At 39.8% G+C, this 19,818-nt stretch overlaps 1 protein-coding gene across 3 annotated transcripts in view; it reads right to left on the bottom strand.

Annotated features, from left to right (window-relative positions):
• Positions 1-19,818, bottom strand: part of LOC122551515 (dual 3',5'-cyclic-AMP and -GMP phosphodiesterase 11A-like) — a 420,047-nt gene that overhangs the window by 312,016 nt on the left and 88,213 nt on the right. For all 3 annotated transcript variants that reach the window (XM_043693532.1, XM_043693530.1, XM_043693531.1), the window contains one exon: positions 4,177-4,335. In XM_043693532.1, coding sequence (XP_043549467.1) covers positions 4,177-4,272 — 96 coding nt within the window. In that variant the 5' untranslated portion in view covers positions 4,273-4,335. The remainder of the gene's footprint in view (positions 1-4,176; positions 4,336-19,818) is intronic.

Below are 19,818 nucleotides of genomic sequence, written 5' to 3'. Positions count from 1 at the left end.
AAGGTCCCTTTCCTTACTGAAAACCAAAACAAAAAACTCATTTAGGGCTTCCCCTATCTGCTCAGACTCCACGTACAAGTTCGCTACACTGTCCCTGACCAGCCCTACCATCTCCCTGATCATTCTCTTATTCCTCGCATATAAGTAAAATGCCTTTGGGTTCTCACTAATCCTTCCTGCCAAGCCTTTTTCGTGTCCCCTCTAGGCTCTCCTCAGTTCATATCTGAGCTCCTTTCTAGTAAGCCTGCAATCCTCTAAAGCTGTGCTAGATCCTTGCTTCCTCCACCTTACGTAAGCTGCCTTCTTCCATTTGACAAGAAGCTTCTCTGTTCTTTTCACCCACGGCTCCTTGATCTTACCCCTTCTTGCCTGTCTCAGAGGAACAAATTTGTGCATCACTTTTTGTGAAGCTATTTCTCCCAATCTGTACTTCCCAACTCCTGTCTGATAGCATCATAATTTCCTTTTCCCCAATTAAATATCTTCCCTTGGTAACTGCTCCTTTCCTTCTCCAAGGCTATGGTAAATGTGAGGAAGTTGTGGTCACTGTCATCAAAGCATTCTCCCAACGCGAGATCTGACTCCTGTCCAGGCTCATTGCCGAGCACTAAATCCAAAATTGCCTTTCCCTCATCGGCCTGTCTACATCCTGAGTGAGGAAACCCTCCTGAACACACCTGACAAAAACAGCTCCATCCAAACCATCTGCACTAAGGAGGTTCCAGTCAACATTGGCAAAGTTGAAGTCACCCACAACAACAACCCTGCTACATCTGCATTTTTCCAAAGTCTGCCAGCCTATGAGTTCTTCAATCTCCCTTCTGCTATTAGGGGGTCTGTAGAAATCCCCCAATGGGGTGGCTTCTCTCTTGCTGTTCCCAACTTCCATCCATACTGACTCAGTAACCTTCCTCAATAGCCTTCATTTCTGTAGTTGTGACGCACTCGCTGATTAGCAACGCTACACCCCCTCCTCTTTTTCCACCCTCCCTGTTCTTTTTAAATGTTCTGAACCCTGGAACATCTCGCAAACATTCCTGCCCCAGTGGAACCCACGTCTCCTTTATGGCCACAACATCATCGTCCCAAGTACCCATCCAGATGCTTTATCAATGTTGTAATTGTACCAGTCTCCACCATTTCCTCTGGCAGCTCAATCAATACCTATCTCTATGCAAAAACATTGCTCCTGAGGTTCCCCTCTCACCCTAAACTAATAACCTCTAGTTCTGGAATCCTCCACTCCAGGGAAAAGACCGTATCTGTTTTTTCTATCCATGCCTGCATGATTTTATACACCCCCTCAGTCTCCGACGCACCAGGAAAAACAGCCCCAGCTAGTTCAGCCTCTCGCTATAGCTCAAACCCTCCAATCCAAACAACATCCGAATAAATAATTTCTGAACCCTTTTAAGTTTCACAACATCCTTCCTGATTAGTCAGTAATAGGCTGAGAACAATCTATTTTATTCAGGTCGTCAGACAGGGCTTTTCTGGAGGTGAAATCTCAACTGTATTCTAACCATCTACTCTTTAAAGGCAACCCATTGTACGTTACTGCTTTTCCCACAACCTCTTGTTCCAGTCAATCCTGCCAAGCTCTACTCTTACCCATTGAAGTTAGCTTTCTGCCAGTAGAGTTTTCTTCCTCTGGATTACTGCATGTCAATTCCCACCACTATCCTGAACTTTTGACACAATGGTCACTGTCTCCTAAATGGTCCCCCACTGACATTTGATCCACTTGGTCCACCTGATTTCCAAAGACCAGATCCACCAATCCATCCTTTTGTGTTGAACTGGGCACATAATACTGGAAGAAAACCCTAATACAATCCAGGAACATTTGTCCCCTGCTACCCTTACACCTCCAATGTTCCTGCCTATATTTAGTAATTGAAGTCCCTCATTATAACTAGTCTGTAATGTTGGCATTTCTCTGTAATTTCCCCTTCAGGTGAATGAGGAAGATAATATAGGCTTATATTGTCAGGAGTTTAGAAGAGAAAGAGGCAATTTCAATGAAAAATATAAGATCCTGGGGGATCTTAATATAGAGTAGATATGGACAGGATGTTTCTTCTTGTGGGAGAACATAGGACATAGGGCTGTTGTTTAAAAATCGGGGTTAGTGTTAGGTTTATGGCCTGTTTAAGACACTGTTGAAGATAGTTATTTTTCTCACAGTCATTAATCTTTGGAATTATCATCCTCAAAAGTTAGTGGAAACAGTTTTCAAATGATTTTAAAATGGAGGTACATGGTGTCTGCATAAGCAAGAGGAGAAAGTTTATTGGGGCTTGGAAAGAATGTAAAGCAATCAGATCGGGAATGATACAATTGAATGTCAGAGCTGGCTCAAAGGCAAGGAGACCTAATCCTGCTCCTGATTCATATATTCATATGAAACAAGCCATTGAGATCTGAGAATAGCTATGGGCTGATTCGAGGAGAGTGAGGTGACTGCTTAATGGATAAAGTATAACCATACAGAATGTCTCCTGTCATTTTGGATCTATTCCCTAGTTTACCATAATGGTTGCCTACTGTATAGTGTTTAGACAATGTTGATTTTAGCTCCTTTGTTATAACAGAAGTCCAAAAGCTTGAAATCTTGCTTGTGATCCACGCACTCAATCATTGAAAATGTGGGTATCATTATATATTCTTAAATGGGGATCATGGGGACAAATACTGTTTTCCTGAACAACCAGATACAGAGTGATCCACAACTTTGAGGTACTTAAGTTGAGAAAATTTCCTGACTTATTTTTCAACTGTCCACCGTTTTTAATAGTTTATCCACTTTATTGAAGAGTTCTTGGTTCAAGTCCCACTGCACACCGTGAGCTCAAATTCAAGACTGAGATTCCAGTACAGTGCTGAGGGATAGCTGCACTATCAGAGGGATAGTCTTTAAGATGGGACATTACACTGAGGACCTGACTTCTCATTCAAGTGGACACAAGATTCCTTGGCACAGAGGGGTTATACCCAACGTTCTGGGCCAGTATTTATCCCCCAGTCAATATCACTAAAACAGACCTGATCTTTGTCACATTGCTGTGTGTGGGAGCTTGTTGTGCACAAATAGGTTACTGTGTTTCTTACATTACAACAGTGAATACATTTCTAAAGTATTTAATTGACTAAAAGCACTATAGAAGGTCTAAGGTTGTGAAAGGCACTATTTAATTGCCAATGTATTTTTCTTTTCCTCTTTTACCACAAATACACTGGGCTATACTACAACAAAAAAAAATAACGCAATACAAATCACAAGGACTGACTTGTATGTAAAATATTACTTCAAAGAGATGATTAATATCAAGCACATTCTGTAAAACAATAGAAGAACAATGGAAGATAATTGTGAGGTTTTAAATGAAGTTGGAAATTAGTCTACTGCCTATGTTGTACTACCATCCAAAAGAAACATACCCACCCTCTCTTTTTTATTTCACAAGTAGCTCAAATTATTTACAGTTGCTCTTTTGTGTGTGTATTTGAAGCAAAACTTTTAAAGGAATAGCTGTTCCCTTTAATATGGATTTAACAAACATTTGTTAAATTCTTATATATCATTATAGCACTGTAATTTAGTTTTCCTTAAGTGTAGTCAAGATGTCCTGCTAATTAAAACAATGAAACAAATTAGAAGCAATTTCACTTGAAAATAATTCACAATTTCATAAGCTCAAAAGATTCAGTATCACTTTTTAAATTGCTTATTCCACTTTGTAAAATTGCTCTTAAGCTTTTCCATTAAGTCTTTCAAGAATAAAACATTATAAAACTTTGTGTAAACCACATAATATTGTCTTAATATTTATCAATACTTAAAAAAGAATATATTCATTCACATTTGACATTCTGAATGTCAATAAGAAAAAACTACTGTCTGAAGAAATTACAAGGCATGTATTTAATTAAACTTTAATCAAAATAATAAATTCAAGGTTTTGTCATTGTTAAATTATTTCAACAACATTGGAATCTATTTTATGCAATGACTTCCCTGTAATGACTTTGGATTTGGTATTCAATGTTCTTTGATAAAATGCTTTAACAAAATCACCAGAAATATTAAGGAAAGCTTCTGTGCTGTGAATTATGTTTAGTTTTATCATAATAAATCCATCAAAAGTCAATCAACGATGAACAAGAAAATCTAACCTTTTCATCATCCTCAGTGAAGGGCGCTCCTCCTGGATTTTTGTTTATAGCTTGGGCTACGCCAATAATCTCACCATCACTGTTTCGAATTGGCATACACAGAAGGGATTTTGTCTTGTATCCTGTCAATTTATCAATTTCATCTCTGAAGCGACGGTCCTATGCAAAAAAACACAAAACATTGGTTACCCATCAGTTTTTTGTGGTCTGCAGATTTTGCCATTATTCATTTAATTGCAAAATTTAAAAGATTAGATATGAATCATGTAATTGCACTGAACAGATATAAATATAATGTCAGTCTAAGAAGATATAAAACACATTTCTGTCTCTTTTCATTGAACATCATAAATTGTACACTAATTTGGGGTTATTAGTCAAAAAAGTCCAACTTTTAAAAATTATTCTCAATGTAAATATAATTTAATCTCGAATACTATAAATAAACCATTTAATTTCATGTATGTTCTGTAGAAGGGGACAGTGTTCACATAGAACTGACTGAGAAGCAGATTGTAACAAGATATAGTACTGTACCTCTGAAATAGCTGAGCAAGCTACTCAGTTCCAAGGAAACTAGGGATGGGTAATAAATGCTGACCCATTGTACCAAATGAATGCAGTAAAGTCAAAAAGGAATAAAACTGGAGGGACCTGACTTCAATGGAGGCACTGATTCTGTTGAAATGTTGGAAGTCGACTGGAAGAATCCCAGATGTTATCTTTGTGCTATCTGCTCATTTCCATGAAATAAAATTAGCACTGTTCTTTTCCAATCTGCATTCCTATTTTCAAGAACACTATCTGCCTGAGGCTGAAATCGCCTCATACAAAAGGTTAGCAGTGCATTATAATTCCTTTCAGTGTGCCTGGGCTACAGAGCAGTTCTGATCCTCATTGGTGTGCAATCATTGAACTTTAGAAGAAAAAAGGGGCCCATTTGGACTATCTTATTTATTTTTCCACTCTAGGCATAGTACGTTCTGATTGTGACAGGGTTGTGGGGTGAGTGGCTGGAAAAAGGAATGCCCCATATTTAACATTTGCTGCCCTCTTCTCCGAAACCTCCTCTTTTCCAAAACCTCCACAGTGATATATTAGCACTGCCATTCTAATTAAGATAATTTCACATACAGTTTTAGATGAACATATTAAAGACATGAGAAAGAACTCTCAGTCTTGCTGAAGGAAGAAAACTTATAAACTTAGTTCAGATGACTGGACTGGAGAACCTTGACATGGGATTTCTCTGAAATACTGGTTACAATGGAGAATGATGGAAATTTTGGGCAATGGTTCAAACCTCACATTACCGCTTGACTGGGATTTAAGCTCCCCAAGACTGTAATTATGTTCTTTCTTCTCCACCATCCTTTGTGGTTGAAGGTGAAGATGGAGTCTTGTGATGGGGCAGTGAGACAAAGATGAACTTCAAATATCTCGGCTGGAAAGAAAAGGTCTGAACTACAGTTGCCACTTGCTCCTTGGAATCAGGCCCTTTATTTATATGCTGTAGGCCTTGATCCCAGTCAATGCCTTCAACATGGGCCTCAATTCTGATCGTTCAATTAATTCTGCCCTTTCAAGGTCTTTTGCTGCTTCTTTTGGAGGATCCTACCATAGATACAGAAAGCCAACACTGAAAAGAGACAGAAGATTGGTAACCCAGACGCCCCTCCCAATGACTCAGGAAAAATGGTTCAAATCCTATGACACCAGCTGGAAAAAATGTTTCTTCAATTAATTTTTTAAAATTCTGGACTATAAAGTTAAACTTAGTGATTCCATGAGTGTATCATTTATTGTAACAAAAACACTCTAATTCACTAATGCCCCTTAGCAAAAGAATACTACTGCCTGTCCCTGGTCTGACCCATTTGTGACTCCAAAGCAAAGTAATGTGGCTAGCCTTTAATAATCCACTGAAATAGCTGAGCAAGCTACTCAGTTCCAAGGCAATTAGGGATGGGTAATAAATGTTGGACTTGACAGAGATATTTAAATACCATTATACCAAGTGAATGCTGTAAGGTCAAAAAGGAGAGACCTAACATCAATGGAGGCACTGACAATGGTAACTCAACCCTGTCTACCTTGCATGTCCTCCAAACAAACATCTGGGTCATTATGCTAAAACTGGGAGAGATTTTCCATGGACTAACTGGGAAGAAGTGGGGTGATGGTGATGTAGTTGGATAGCAATCCACAGGTCCAGACTAACGCTATGGGGAACACAATTTCAAATCTTCATGTTACAGTTGGTGGAACTTGAATTCCGTTAATATAGTTTACAATCAGCAATCCCGGAACTCCCATCAGTATCCTGGAATTGTCCTCTCCCACAAACAGGACAGATCCAGCAGAGATGGTGCAAACTTTCAGGTAAGGGGCTGTGTGCTGTTGAACCTCCAAGAGACAAAATTTCAGGAGTGAACTGCACAAGATGTAAAGGCCTGAAATACAAAACAAATTGCACTCCAACAGCATCAACCCAGGACAGAAAACAATTGATTCAAATACAAAACTGCCCCATAAAATCAGGTAGATTGGTTACCCTGAAGGCTAGATTCTACCAATACCCTCAAGCCAAAGGACCAACCTTGGTTTAATTAAGAATGCCGGGTACAGCACCAGGCATACCCAGTTCAATGTGGTAAAGTTACAACATTGGCTGCCTACATGTCAGCTGTTGAACTGACATGCATTACGTAGAACTAAGTGATCCCACAGCCAATGGATCAAACCTAAGGTCTGCAGTCCTGCCATATCGAATCATGAATGGTGGTGGACAATTAAACAACTCACTGGAGGAAGACACTGCACAAGTTTCCTCATCTTCAATGACAGGATGGTCCAATGTAGTACAAAAGACAATGCTGGAGCACTTGCCACAATCTTCAGCCAGAGGTGCTGAATTTATTATTCATCTCAGCCTCGTGCCTCAGCCTCTCCAGCATCAGATATGCCAGTCTTCGGCCAACTGTATTCATTCCACATGATTTTTAAAAGAACAACTGGAGGCACTGGATACTGGACAATATTCAGTAATGGACCTCCAGTAATACTGAAGGTTTGTGTACCTGAACTAGCCATGCCCCTTAGCCAAAATGTTCCAGGACAGCTACAACAATGTCATCTATTGAGCAGTGTCGAAAATTGTCCATGTATAGCCTACTCACAAAAGGATGTACAAATTAAGGTCAAACAATTACTGCTCTATCAGCTCCATTCTATCCGCAGAAATGTAATGGAAGGTGTTATCAAGTGGTACTTCCACAGCAATAAGATGCTCAGTTTGGGTTCTGTCAGGGGCACAGCTCATTATTAATAGCCTTGGTCCACACATGGATAACAGAGCTGAAAGGTAGGAGTGACTGCCCGTGACATCAAAGTCATGTTTGACCAAGTGTAGCATCAAAAAGCCCTGGACAAACAAGAATCAACAGGAATCGGGGGAAAAACTCCTGACTGGTTGGAGTCATATCCAGCTCAAACTAAGATGGTTTCAGTTTTAGGAGGCCATTATCTCATTTCCAGACCACCACTGCAGGTTATCCTTAGAATAGTCCACTAAGTCAACTACCTATAGCTGCTTTGTCAATGACCTTTTTTCCATTGTAAGCTCAGAAATTAGGGTGTTCGCTATTGATTGCACAATGTTCAGTAACATTCATCACTCCTCAGACACTGAAGCAGTCCATGCCCAAGTGCAGCAAGAGCAGAACAGGATTCTCACTTGGGCTATTAAGTAACAAGTAATTTTTGCAATACAATAGGCCACGTAGTTGTTGTCTCTAATGAAAGAGAATCTATTCATCTTTCTGTGATATTCCATAGCATTACCATCACTGAACACTTCAATGTCAACATCTTGCAGGTTACCATTGACCATAAACTGAACTAGAACAGCTATAGCAACCAAACAGATTAGAATCTGGAATTCAGAGAGAAGTAACAAGTCAAGAACATGCAATACTCTCCACTTGCTTGAATGAATGCAACTCAACCAACACTCAAGAAACTTGACTCCATACTAAGGCAAAGCAATTGGATTGCTTCCCACCTCAAACACAAACTCAGACATTAACTCCCTACACTACCAACACAGTGTGGCAGCAGTGAGTACCATTTACAAGAGGCACTGCAACAAGTCATCAGGATTTCTTTGACAGCTCCTTCTAAACCTGAAACCTCTACCACCTTAAGGACAAAGGCATCAGATGCATAGGAACTCCCCAACCTGCAAGTTCCTTTCTAAGCCACACACCAGCCTGACCTGGAAATATCATCACCGTTCCTTCACTGTCATAGATTCAAAATATGGGAACTCTTTCTCTACCAGCACCTTGGGTGGACCTAATCAACCAGACAGCAGCATAGTGCCCAGCAAAGGGCAGTTAAGGATAGGTGCCAAGTGTTGGGCTTGCTAGCAAAGCCCACATATCCCATGAAAGAATAAAAAAGTCAATCCCCCTCAGATGAAACCCCATGAATGCATAACCTCACCCACCCCAATCATTTCCTGCGGGTCTGGGGAGTGAAAACTCCCCCTATTCATAACCACAAGCCACAGTTCACTCTCGCTAACCTGCTTTGTTGACAAACTAATCACTTTGCTTCATTATTCTGACAAATAAAGTTACATTTTCAAACAACCTTTGGATAGTCTTTTGTTTCTAAGTTAAATGAGAAAAATAATCATTGTCTCAATTCTACCAGCCTGGCCTGCAGCTGTCACTGTCAGTTGGAATGACAGGGCAGTGAGGCTATTCTGGCAGTCACTGCTTTACAATGATTAATTTATATTAGAGCTAAATTACTTCTGATTAGACAAATACAAATGCTGTTATTTAATTTGCATTTGCAACGTAATAATTCTATTTGAACAGAAGGCTCCAAGTCATACATAATATTTTTCATAGCAATTGTGTTTTAAATATATATTTTTATTCAGCAGTTTGTTGGTTGCACCACTAATGTTATTGCATCTCATTGCAATAAGTAGGGTTTGGATTTCCTGTAGTTCCTGACCATTTCAACCTAAAGTGTAGCCCTGCCCAGAGGACCCCACTTTGGTCATGCACAAAGCCTTCCATTCAATAAAAAAATGGACTGCAGATGCTGGAGATCTGAAGCTAAAACTGAAATTGCTGGAGAAACTTAGCAGGTCTTGCAGCATCTTTTGGGAGAAAGCAGAGCTAATATTTCGGATCAATGACTCTTCGTCAGAACACAGTTCACCATAACTGACATTGCAAGTGTTAACCTCCAGAGTGCTGTAGGCAAATGAGATAAATGCTGTAGTCTGATTTATGAAAAGCTGCACTCCATTACATCTAAGTTTCTATTCAACAAGGAGCTGAGCAGCAATCCTCCTGTGATTTTCCTACAAGGCTAAGGTAGCCGTGTAAATTGAGAAGACACAACAAATTATATTTTCTTTTCAACTGTGGATCTTCAGATGCGATGGAATCCTTTTCAATGCCCCATTAAAGGAATTCTCAGTCTCCCCAACCTAGATTTCTTTACTATATCCCCTACCAAAACCCCTCCCACAACATACTCATTCACCAGCACCTTTTCCTTTGATGCTGTCCAAGTTTTCTCTCCTATCAGCTCGTTGTTGTTTCCTGTTGTTTCCGATGGGCAACTGACCCTGTTAAAATATCTCGACCTCAACAGGAGGCTATTGATTGCAATTTATCCTCAAATCATCCCTACCCAAATGAAAAGCATTGAGGATTAAACCATCTCCATTAGTGTCTACTTATTTATATCTACAGATGACTTCAGAAGTGCAAGGATGGAATTTTCCATTGCTTTGAGCAGAGTAGGCAATAGCATGAAAGTTAGAAAAATATGACAAAGAAATCAGATTCTTGGTGTTGAGAAAAACGTTCCAATTTCCTCCTTAGAAATAAAGCAGCAAATTCTGAAACTCATTGGTGACTTCTTTATTTCTATTTATAGCCATTATTAGCCAATCTTGCCTTATTTCTACTTAGTTCATAATTATCCTCAGCTTCTAAGAAACCAGACGGTGTTAATTCCCAACATGCAAATCAGAGCAGTTGCCTGGTGGTGAATAAGTGCCTGAATTTTGCTCCTGCAATATAGTATTAGCTCCTAGTTCTGCAAAATACATCTGAAAAGGTTATATAATTATGAGGTCCATACTGGGGCCCTAACATTGGCCTTTTTGCAAAGCCTTCATAGCACAGCGTGTCAACACATAACATGCTTCTTACTGATGTGAGGGATTAGGAATGCCACTACAGATATGCTGTTCTATTTCTCTCAATCCCCACAGGTTATAGGCCCATGCATTGACAGACAGCAGGCAGCTGGAGGATCACTTGAGACCATGTTGCAATTTCAATGACAGGGCGTCGAAGGAGAGAGCAATTAGGATGTCACTAAGCCCAAAAGGAACTGCAACCTCCAGAGGGTGTTGCAGCACATCCTTCAGAGAAAGAGGTAGCAGACCAGGGCTTCATGGAAGTGGAGGAGAATGGACAGAGTCTGGATCACCGGGCCATGCTGTTGTTATTTGCAGCTCTCAGAAATCCATTGCACATGTACACAGGATGTCCCTCGCCATCATCACCGAACTGTGTCCTCTGCTGAAGAAGGATTTACACTCAGAAGGAATTGAAGACTGCCCCATCCTGATGCCAAAAGTTACAGCTGCATTAAGATTTTAAATCAGTAACTCATTCCATGGATCAAATTGTGTCCTGTGTGACATCTCTCAATCCTCAACCCACGAATGCATCTGGGCTAGCATTGACGCCATCCAGATTAAACCTGTTAATATTCCCCTGGGATTCTTCACAATCCCTGGCTGCCTGCACGTTAAGGATGATGCAGCCTGCACCCAAATGATTTTGAGAAAGCTCTTTCACCAACCTGCAGAGATCACCAACAGATAAGATTTCTATCCCATCAATGATCAACTTATCTGTGACCACTGATGCTAGATGTTGGAATTAGATATCCTGGAGTTGCAATGACTCTTACACACTCAAACATTTACAGGTTCCTGCCTCCTTTCCGAGGTATTCTGGCCATACAGGAGGAGCTGCTAGGAGACAAAGGTAACTCTTCCAAATATGACCTTTTTACAAAATTTGGAATTAAAAAAATATTCATGGGAAATGGGTATCGCTGGCTGGGCCATCATGCATTGCCTCTTCCTAGTTGTATTGAGAAGGTGGTGGTGAGCTGCTCCCATGAACCAGTGTAGCCCATGTGCTGCAGCTAGGTCCACAGAGCTGTTAGGGAGGGTGTTTCAGGATTTGGATTCAATGACACTGAAAAAAACAGCTGTATATTTTCAAGTCAGGATGGTGAATGGTTTGGCGGGGGTGGGGGGGGGAAGCAAGCAGGTGCTGTTCCCATGTATCTATTAGGCACTAACGCACAGGAGTACAAGTAGGCCATTCAGCCCATCAAGTCTGGGCCACCATTCAACAAGATTACGGCTGATCTGATAATCCTCAAATCTACTTTCCTGCCTTTTCTCCAGAAGGCTTGATTCCCTTACTGATAAAAAATCTCTCTATCTCAGCCTTGAATAGACTTAATGGCCCAGCAAATACAGCCCTCTGTAGTATAGAGTTCCACAAATTTACTACTCTCACAGAAGAAATTCGTTCTCATCTCTCTCTTAAATGTACCATCCCTTACTCTGTGGTTATGTCTTCTAGTCCTAGACTCTCCCACAAGAGGAAACAACTTTTCGATATAGGGTCATAGAGATGTACAGCATGAAAACAGATCTTTCAGTCCAACTCGTCCATGCCGACCAGATATCCTAACTTAATCTAGTCCCATTTGCCAGCATTTGACCCATATCCTTATAAACCCTTCCTATTCATATACTGATCTGGAGACCTTTTAGATGCTGTAATTGTACCAGCCTCCACCACTTCCTCTGGTAGCTCATTCCATACATGTACCACCCTCTGTGTGAAAAGGTTGCCCCTTAGGTCCCTTTTATATCTTTCCCCTCTCACCTTGGGGATCCTTGGGTGGGAGCCGATACCTACCCTATCAAGTCCTCCAAGAACCTTGGAGAAAGTGAGGACTGCCGATCCTGGAGATCAGAGTCCTGAGTGTGGCACTGGAAAAGCACAGCAGGTCAGGCAGCATCTGAGGAGCAGCAAAATCGACATTTTGGGCATAAGCCCTTCATCAGGATTCCTGATGAAGGGCTTATGCCTCAAACATCGATACTCCTGCTCCTCAGATGCTGCCTGACCTGCTGTGCTTTTCCAGCGCCACACTCTCTAAGAACCTTGAACATGTCAATAAGATAGCCCCTCGTTCTCCTATAGTCCAATAAGAATAGGCACAATCTACTCAACTTCCCCTCCATACCTGGTATCAACCTAGTGAACCTTTTCTGGACTCAGATACTTTCCTCAGATACTCTTCACACAGTATTCCAGCTGTGGTCTGATTATGCCTTGTATAAATTGAGCAGAACATCCCTACTTTCATACTTCATTCCCTTTGCAATAGAGCCCAAAATTTCATTTGCTTTCCTTATTACCCATTGAATTTATATGTGATTTATGGAAGAGGAGACACAAATCCATCTATTCTGTCACTTACTGCACTCTTTCACCATTTAAAAAAAAACTCAGTTCCTCTATTCTTCCCACTAAAGTGTATAACCTCTGTTGTGGATTAGGCCAGATCACTCAAACTATTCTTAAGCAGGCAGCCCAGACCATAACTTTGTAATTTGTTTTGGTAAGTGTACAGTGAAAATTACCCAGAGTAAAAACAGACAAAAATTTATTCACAAAATTACTCAATGAAACACAAAAAGGAGAATAAAGAACCCCTACAGAACTCTATCAAAACTGGTCTTAATTATGCTGACAACAGTGTCAATAAGTAAACCCCTGAAACAACAGTAGAAATAGAACAAATGCTTACAGGTTGAAGTTAGAAGGGCAGAAGGAGAGAGAGAATGTAACATCCTTTCTTCATACAGTCCACAGCGGAACTTCTAACTAATTCTGGACTGAATTGCTCAGCTAGAGAGCTGACCACTCCCCTTTCATTATACAGGTCACGTCTATAATATGATCACTTTGGCCTGAAATCTCATCTGTTTATATATAAACAAAAGGCCTCTCAAAGTCCTTTTTCATCTCTGTACCAAACTAGTCACCTCAGAGCCGTGAGGGTTTAATGACCCCTCTGATAAAAAGGTCATAGTATCCTTGAGAAAAGGAACAGTTTTTATAAAAACGGGACCAGCTTTGTGACACCTCACCTTCCCACATTATATTCCATCTTCCAAATTTTTCTCCTATCATTTAGCCTTTCTATATCCCTCTGCAGGGCCCACTGTGTCTTCCTCACAACTTGCCTTCCTACCTATTTCACCCACAAATATCACTACAGCACATTCACATCCCTCATCCAAGTCACACATTGTAAATAGTTGTGGTCCAGCACTGATCTCTGAGGCACTCCACTAGTTACAGGTTGCCATCCTAAAAAATGCCTCCTGCCCCAACTCTCTGTCTTTGTTAGCCAATCCTCTCTCCTGGTGAATGTACTGCCCCCAACTGCATGAGCTATTATCACATTAAGTTGCTTAATGTGTGGCACCTTGTCAAACACTTCTCAACTCCAAATATATTACATTTATGGCTTTCCCTTTATCTATCTTGCTTGTTACCTCCTGAAGAGTTCTACTAAATTTGTCAGACATGATTTCCCCTTCATGTAATCATGCTGCCTCTGCTTGATGATATTGTGCAATTTAAAATACTTTTCAAATGCTTTATTTTGAATTTCAAACATTCTTCAGAATAGACTCATATTTTCCCAATAACTGGTCTATAGTTACCTGTGTTTTTTTTTTGTCTCCTTCCCTCTTTAATAAGCTGCTGGATTTGTTGCCTTCCAGATGGGGGTGGTCATGGATTTGGAAGGTGCTGTCTAAAATATGGTGAATTTCTGCGTGCATCCTGTAGCTGGAACACACTGCAGCTACTAAGTGTCAGAGGTAGAGGGAACGGATATTCATAGATGTGATGTCAATTAAGCAGGTTGCTTTGTTTTGAATGGTGTCAAGCTTCCTGAGTGTTATTGGAGCTGCACTCATCCAGGTAAATGGGGAATATTCCATCACACTCCTGACTTGAGCCTTGTGATGAAATGGGTCTGACACATTCCAAACAGAGCAGGCAAAAGTGAGGACTGCAGATGCAGATCAGAGTCTAGATGAAGGGCTTTTGCCTGAAATGTTGATTTTTCTGCTTGTCGGATGTTGCCTGACCTGCTGTGCTTTTCCAGCACCACTCCAATCCAGACATCCCAAACAGAGGTATAATGCTGGCCACACTTCCACTGAGGCCATAATGGATCAGGCTATTGTTCCCCTCAAGGTGAAGTTGCAATCCTTAGACTGCTGCAGCAGGGCTTTGTAGCGTGGTCACAGCATTGTGGAGGTCTATACCATTAATAACTGGAGCCTGGATTAATTTAGCGCAGGATTAACATTAATCTGGAGCCTTTCTACTCTTTAGGACCCGACTAGTCATTTAATAAAATTGCTCAGCTTTTTGAGCTATCTGAAGAAATTCTAAAAGAAGGTTATAGAGTTTTGATTTTTTAAAAAACAATGATAATATATAAAATATAAAACATATTACATATGTTAGTTAATATGCATACAATGTTCAGCAATTACACTGATATATAGTATTCAAACTCAAGAATAGAAAGATTCCACACAGATTATTTGTAGAAATTCCAATAACCACCTGTTCACATTGTTTAAAACACCTTTAAATAACCCTGGAGTTGCCCAAAGTGATTTATTAAAATGCATATATGTACAATTCAATAACAGAGTTGAGAGACATCAGAAGCTCTCTCTACAGTGTTATAAACTACCCTTACACTATTACAGGCAACTGCTACATATGGGGATTTATCCCAGTTAGCTGGTCAGCTGCCTTACAATACATTCCTGAAGAAGGGCTTATGCCTGAAACGTCGATTCTCCTGTTCTTTGGATGCTGCCTGACCTGATGCGCTTTTTCAGCAACACGTTTTTCAGCTCTGATCTCCAGCATCTGCAGTCCTCACTTTCTCCTGCCTTATAATACAGAATATCACCAACAGCATAGGTTCAATTCCTACACCAGTTGAGGTTACCACGAAAGACTCTCCTTCCCAATTCCTCACCTGATGCTTGGTAACCTTCAAGCAGCCTGGTAAGATGATCACAACTTTACCTTATGTACAACTGTGTGAGGTGCCAGGTTTGGGGGGTGATTTATTGCAGCCCACAAGAGTGGAAAACACAGTGTGTTCTATGGCTGAATCAGGTATGAAATAAGATCCCAATTTCCTAATGGCGAGCTGAGGTACTGAAACAAAGTCAGCGGTGTCAACAAACAGAAATTGCTGGAAAAGCTCAGCAGGTTGGGCACCATCTATGGAGACAAAGCAGAGTTAACATTTTGGGTCCAGTAACCCTTCTTCAGAACTGTCTGAATATTTTGAAGAAGAATTACCATTTCAGGTCCAGTGATCCTTCTTCAGGGCATTCAGACAGTTCTGAAAAAGGGTCAATGGACCCAAAACGTTAACACTGCTTTGTCTTCACAGATGGTGCCAGACCTACTGAGTTTTTCCAGCAATTTCTGTTTTTGCTTTTGATTTCCAGCATCCTCAGTTCTTCCATTCCTTTTTTGTAAAGTCAGAAGTGTGTTTGCACATGTCAGACCCTCATGATGTCCTGTGGTGAGTTCATGTTTGTAATGTATTTGTGTGCCAGTTTACCACAAAACATTTTTCATAAAGAACATCATATTTCCAAGTTATAGTCAACAACACACCAGAATCTCATCACACCCAGTTCACTTTGTTTAAAGGTGACTTGCACCAGTCAGCTGGTGTAGTTATGTCTGAGGTTGGTGCTTTTCTTTGTTGAACTCTACGACACAAGGGAGTGGAGTATGAGAATGGAAACTGGAATAAAGGCTTGGGATGAGTGTGGACGAGCAAGGAATGGAGTAGGGCACAGAGGGATAAAAGAGGGAATAGCCTGGCTTCAGGGTATGATGCGGATGAGAGATGGAGGGAAATGGTGGGTACAGTCAGCAAGAAAACTACAGACAAACGCTACAATAAGAAAAAGGAGCTTTAAAGAGTAGCATCAATACTGTCTAAACTGTGTCTATCTCAAGGCATGGGCCAATTGAATCATTTGGGTTTGGGTTCACCTACAATATTTCAATTATTTCCATTGAGAGTGATCTTGGACAATGAACAAAAGTGTGTGTGTGTGGGGGGGGGGGGGGGGGGGGGCTGCGGTGGCAGGGGAGTGAACAGCTCAGCCTGTAAAGTGAATCATGTTTCACAGAGTGTCAAGTACACACTGGACATTAACATAAATATTCAATAAAGAGTAAATAAAAAACACAGTATTGCTTCTTCAGGGAAAAAGGAAACATCTCTAACTCCCTTGTAACCATAAGTGTATGCCAACCATGGGTCATGTCAGTATATTTAAAACTCTAACTAAGCAAATCTCATCAATGGTATTGCACACATGAATAAAGTAAGATCAATATAATGGGAATTATCCAGAAGTGACATTTAAATTTGGAAAATTATTTGTGCCACATTTGTCCTTTCAATTGGTCTTATTTTAATGGCAGTAGTGTTGGGAAGGAATGTTATGGTCAGGAGCCTCCCTGTTTGATCTGGATGCTCTTTTGTAGTCTGCCTGTAGATGCAACATTGTTAGCTACTGTGGGTTTCACCACTGAAAAACATCCCCTGGCACTGAATCACATGTGTTTGCACCCCTGTCATACAGCTGTCATTTAAATTTTAATTCTCTCGATATCTTGGTTAGGCAGAATAGCTCTAATTAAAATGAATACTTTGCCTCGTCTCTTATATCCTATGAGAATGCTCCCGGTGAATGTTGCTGAGATTTGCTTGGTTCTTTCATTTGGAATCATAGACGGCCCTTTATTAAATTAAAGAAACTGCAGCTTCCACAAGCAAGGGGAGGACTGGATTTTCCAGACTTTAGGAAGTATCAGCTGAGTTCCCTATTAAGCTACATAGCCGACTGGGTCTCGTGTGACCCACAATCAATCTGGCTGGACATTGAGGTCTCTCAAGCAAAGTGTCCCCTCATTAATGTCTTATTTTTAGATAAGATGAAAGTCACTATGGAGAGTCACCATTGTAAAAACCCTATTGTATTAAATACAATTTAAAGTTTGGAAGATAATGCGGCAAGACGAGGGTAATTCACAAAAGCCTCTCCTTATACTCCTATAGTGGGAGCATGGTATTTTCAACCGGGGCACACAGACGCTACATTTAAAACCTGGAGGTCCAGGTGTATTTCCTGCTTAGGGGATCTGTTCGATGGGGAGGTTATGATGTCTTTTGAACAGCTGTTCCAGAAATTTGGACTGCCTAATGGAGACCTTTTTTGATATTTCCAAATTCAACATTATATACAGAAGAAGACCATATTATTAGATAGCTCTTATAAATCGGATAGGGAAAGAAGAGTGTTATGGCCAATGGGTCCACTCTCAGTCAGCACTCTTTATCACTCATTACAGAACAAAGTATTGAAAGACATGGAACAATTGTTTCAAACATGGAATCAGGAATTGGGGTTGGAAATCCCTTCAGAAATGTGGGATGACATCTGGGAAAATGCAGAAAGATCTCCATTTGTAATAGAACCCAAGCTATTCAACTAAAGATACTCCATAGGACTCATATAGCACCGGAATGACTAGCAAAATTCCAATGTGTCCTAAATGTAAAATAGAAGTGGGCACTCTCACACACTGCTTATGGATATGTCATAAGATCCATAAATACTGGACCAGAGTAGCAAATGTGCTGACAGAAATCTTGGGAGCGGAAATTGGAGTAGATCCAGTATCTCTTCTCCTGGGCTTCCCGAACCTGCCTTTCCTGGATGTTCACAGGAGGAAATTATTTTCCATTCTCTCCTTTTGTGCAAGGAAACATATCTTAGTGAATTGGGTAGCTGAGGGCCCTCCAGGACTTTCAAAATTGTATCATGGAATGTATTCCCCTTGACTTCCTTACAAATATGCTGTACCAAAAAACTGAATTATTCTATAAAATATGGCAGCCCTTCCTGAACTATATAGAGATACAGATATTTCGGCCATATTGTCAAGGGCTTTTATCTAGTTGTGGTTGTGGTTCTGGCTGGTCTGGAGGCCCTTGGGGGTGGAATCCCATATGAATATAGGTTTTATTATGACTTGATGTTAATTCATTCTGAGCATGTACTTCATTACTTAATTACTATGTTTTTTTTTGAGTAATGTAAGATATTCTATTATATGCTTTGGTTATTTGTAGGTTAGATTAGTTCTTAGTTGAGTGGGTTTTTTTCTTTTTTTGTGTTTGTTGTGTTTTGGTTATTATTTATTTAATATTTAATGGTATATTAGTGTTTATATTTGTTTGTTATTTTGTAAATTTGTAAAAACGTTTAAAAATTTTTATTTTTCTTCAATAAAAATATGTATTAAATTTTTTTTTATTGTTTTTCCGTAGAAAATGGGGGAATAGCAACAGATTGGAATTTGCACACATTTCCAGTTCCCCTGTCAGGAATGGAAACACCATTGACAAAGTTCCACCGAAAATTTCATTTGAAATGTTCATAGTGGCAATTCAGTACTCATTGTTAATGTGGAGTGGGCAGACAATGAATTGGTCGCTCAAACATGCCAAATCATTGCAAGAAATGTCCATTCTTTAGATCTTTATACCATTAACTTAGTTTATAACTAAATAGATTATGTACATGACTGTAGAATAAACAGCTCATTAGATTTTTTTTAAAAATCAGTTGATCAGTTTATAGCCACCTGTTGCTGAGAAAAGCTGATTAAATCGAACATTAATTTCAATGATAGGCAGTTCCAATGAAAAGAATTCTTATTTTCATGTTTGTTCTGTCTTAGCCTTCTTTGTTTTGGTGAACACATAAGTGAAAGTCTGCTTTAAGAATTCTAAATCTGTTCCTGAAGCTCACAAATCTTTAACATCACTTAGGGAATGTTGGCTTGTATTATCAAATGACTGAGTGAAAACTACTTGCTAGTCACAAACTAGGTTCTTATTGGTTCCTACTAGGATCTCTGCACTTCAATCAGTGCTAAGAATTTTCAATTGGATTTTCTACTACTTCAGTATTGTAATAGTAAGAATAATGATTTACTTATAATATTTATACTCTTTAATTTCCATCAGAGTTAAAGTTATAATACAAACAGTACGCAGCAATATTTCGCTTATTTTATTCAAAATTAAAGTTAGAAAGATTTGATGCAGAAAATTTGTTAAACATGCTGTACCCTTCTGGAAATTCCAATAGCCACCTGTTCATGTAACTACTTCATAGAAATTGTATTACAACACTGACATGTTCCCCAAAAAGTGAGTTATCCATCAGACACTATTGTATGCAAAACATTGCTCAACGTTAAAAAATAACTTCAAATCATGAGTTATAAAGTATATAATCAGTTGAAAAACTGAATTTTGCTTTTTTTGAAAACGTGCACACATTTGATTAAA

Source organism: Chiloscyllium plagiosum, chromosome 7 (assembly GCF_004010195.1).
Source record: "Chiloscyllium plagiosum isolate BGI_BamShark_2017 chromosome 7, ASM401019v2, whole genome shotgun sequence".
Classification (NCBI taxonomy): Eukaryota; Metazoa; Chordata; class Chondrichthyes; order Orectolobiformes; family Hemiscylliidae; genus Chiloscyllium; species Chiloscyllium plagiosum.
Note: the sequence above shows the minus strand (reverse complement) of the source record. Positions and strands in the feature narration are given on the sequence as shown.